The 3,040-nt window shown below is 33.5% G+C and overlaps 1 protein-coding gene across 2 annotated transcripts; it reads left to right on the top strand.

Moving 5' to 3' along the window:
* Window positions 1-403: 403 nt before the first annotated feature.
* Window positions 404-3,034, top strand: LOC112468355 (liprin-alpha-1-like). 2 transcript variants are annotated; one of them, XM_025037484.1, is made up of 6 exons: window positions 404-771; window positions 866-1,108; window positions 1,316-1,498; window positions 1,614-1,706; window positions 2,459-2,619; window positions 2,927-3,034. In XM_025037484.1, exons 1-6 carry the CDS (start codon window positions 451-453, stop codon window positions 3,015-3,017), a joined length of 1,092 nt encoding a protein of 363 aa, XP_024893252.1. In that variant the 5' UTR covers window positions 404-450; the 3' UTR covers window positions 3,018-3,034. The 2 variants fall into 2 exon arrangements, with proteins under 2 accessions (XP_024893252.1, XP_024893251.1); XM_025037483.1 differs by having other exon boundaries at window positions 1,316-1,510.
* The last annotated feature ends 6 nt before the right edge of the window (window positions 3,035-3,040 follow it).

Below are 3,040 nucleotides of genomic sequence, written 5' to 3'. Positions count from 1 at the left end.
TCATATTTAACAAAAAACTACGATTATTCTCGTTCTTATGCAATTTTTTTTGTTGAACAGTTATTAGAGAAACGAGAAAATACATTTGCTGTCTAGAATCTAGAAGAATAATTTAAATAATGCTCAATATTTAAGTATCTTTATTATCTTTAATCATGAAATAATGTTAGGAATGAGATGCAGTTTGAATTTTCTATCTATTACTATAGTTGATACCTTTCAAAAAATTCTATGACTTCTTATAAATATGATATTAACAAAAATTCTCATATTTTGAAAAACAACAGATATTTGGTGCTGCACTTTATATACTTGCCTATATGCATATTTATGTAGTTGTTTATTACTATAAAAAATATGATACATTAAGGATTTAAGTGACATTAAGTTAAGAGTTTAAATTTTTGCTTAGAATCCAATGAAAGATTGCAAGTGCATTTGAAAGAAAGAATGCACGCGTTAGAAGAAAAGAACGCGCTTACTCAGGAACTCGAAAAAACGAGAAAAGTGGCGGAGGATTTGCAAAACGAAAAAACTGACATTGTTAAAGAATTGGGCAAGGCGCGTCTGGAAATCGACAACGTTAAAAGACAAATGCTCCAGCAGGAAATTGCGTTTAATATTCAACAAACAGACGCATTAACGAGAAGTTTGTCGCCAAACGCTGTGGATCCAGGCTCCTTCTCGAGGAGCGCAAGTCACAGCAGTTTCGACACACACTCGTTGCCTAGAAGAGGAGGTAAACGGTCAATCGAAGATGATTCATCGAAGGTACTGGTATCCTTTATATTAAGTTATAAACTGTACTAATTAATCGTACTATGTAAGTCTAAAAATAAATATAACATGAGTTTGGATACTTTAGAATTATGTTGCACGGACTTTGGCGGAGCAGGAGTGGGAAAAGTTGCAACAAGCACATGTGCTCGCTAATGTCCAACAAGCGTTTGATGTTTCGAGTGACGCAGAAGGCGACGGGGATAACGAAAGTATCTTCAGTTGTGCGGCAGACGTAATTAGCCCTACTGGGCATACGGATGCCCAAACATTGGCATTGATGCTGCAAGAACAATTAGATGCTATTAATAAGGAAATTAGATTAATTCAGGTAATTGGTTATACAATTTTAAATGCATAGATCTGTCTTATATAAATTTAGAATATTAATGTAAAAGTTGATGAAATAAAGTATTGCAGACTCAACAGATTCTATTTACACACTGATTTTTGTCTATTTTAATATTCATCCTTCTTTAAATCTCAAAGAAGCAATAATTTTTAAGTCCGGGGCGATTAAACATGGAGAATTTTGTAGGAAGAGAAACAGAGTACGGAAGCACGTGCGGAAGAACTGGAGTCTCGCGTCGGCAGCCTCGAACACATGAATCTATTAGCAAGGGGCCGAAGCCTCGAACGAGCATCGCCGCCACTGAGCGGCCGATCTACACCAAAATCGCACCACAGTCCAAACAGGGATTATTTGCATAAGTACCACACCGTTAGTAATCACGTAAATGCAATAATTATTTATTTATGTCGGTTTGATTACATAGAGTATGAGCAAAGCGATCATATTGCTTATAATATATTTCTGTATTTTCTTTTTCACGTAGGCACCTGCGTCAATGTCTCCGGCGCATTTACATCAATATGCCGCTTCCTTAGTTAGTCCGGGTCAATTATCGGAATCTCTTCCTGCCAGTCAGGTTAGCTAGTAACTCAATTTAGATAATTGTTATTAGATTAACGCAAAAGATTTTTTGAATAAGGTTTACAATAAAATTATATTTTGAAATAATTTTTATTAATTGAAATTTCAATTAATTTTAGTATACTTTTTCTAGCTAGAAAAAATTGCTGAAACCCTTCTTAGAAATTCAGTATTATATAAGAAAAACTCAAAACTGTTAAGAGAAAAATGAAAAACTGTCTTTTTCTTGGCATCAAAGATAGATAATAACTTGACAAATAATAAATTGCAATATACAGTACCATAATGATATTATGAGATATTTATATATTTATTAGAAACATATTTTATACATATGACGTCTCAAAGGATATTTTCTTAATGACAGCTTGCTTGGACAATTTTTTTTCTTAATGAAAATATTAAGAAAATATATCGATAATTTCCGATTCATAAGCGATTGAAAAAAAAAGCTTTCGCAAAATAAACTTTGAAAGGCTGAACGGATAACAATGTACTTAACCTGCACTTAATTTCAGATGTTGAGTTCATAGAATTAATTAGTGAATCTTAAGCACAAAAAGATATGGTGCACGAAAATTGGAATGTTGTAATAAATGTTTTGATGTTCTCCTGTGACATTTCTGCTATAATCGACTTTAAATTGACCAAAGACTTTATCATTAAAAAGTTTTGATAGAGAGACCATATTTGATATACCATATAAATTGCATACAGAAATGGAATAACACTTCCCATCTGTAACAGTTGCAGTTGTCAGGAGAGGAACTGCACTCGGTTAGCGAAAGAGATAGTACCGGTGGTGTTGGAAGTGGTGGCAGCGACGCAGCATCTCCTTTAACAGCCAGGTCTCTGAGATTGGAACGAGTCGTTCAAGCATTGGCCCATAGCCAGGAAGAACTTAGAAGGTATATTTTATATTTTGTTAGGAGAGGAATCTCGATTCCTAAGACAAACTAATTTATATATTTTTATATTTTTATAATGTAAATTATTTTTGACATTTTGGCAATCGCATTTCTAAAATAGAACAAGTGAAATATCGAATATCTTATAGTCGTGCCAAAAATCATTACAAAGGATATATGCAATGTGGGGAAACTTTAATTTTTATATATTTGTTACATCTTAATTATATTGTATATATGGAGTTGAGATTAGCCGAAGTTTATTATTATTGCTTAAGTTAGTACTTTACATTGTTTGTGCTATCAGACGTACCGGACAGAGCGGATTTCCGAGTGCTGGTTTCCCCACGCACAGGTTAATTAATAATACTAATATTGCATGTAAATCACATAATTAGGCTGCGTTCGGAAACGTCACCCG

Source organism: Temnothorax curvispinosus, unplaced genomic scaffold, assembly GCF_003070985.1.
Source record: "Temnothorax curvispinosus isolate PA1 unplaced genomic scaffold, ASM307098v1 QBEX01018398.1, whole genome shotgun sequence".
Classification (NCBI taxonomy): domain Eukaryota; kingdom Metazoa; phylum Arthropoda; class Insecta; order Hymenoptera; family Formicidae; genus Temnothorax; species Temnothorax curvispinosus.
Note: the sequence above shows the minus strand (reverse complement) of the source record. Positions and strands in the feature narration are given on the sequence as shown.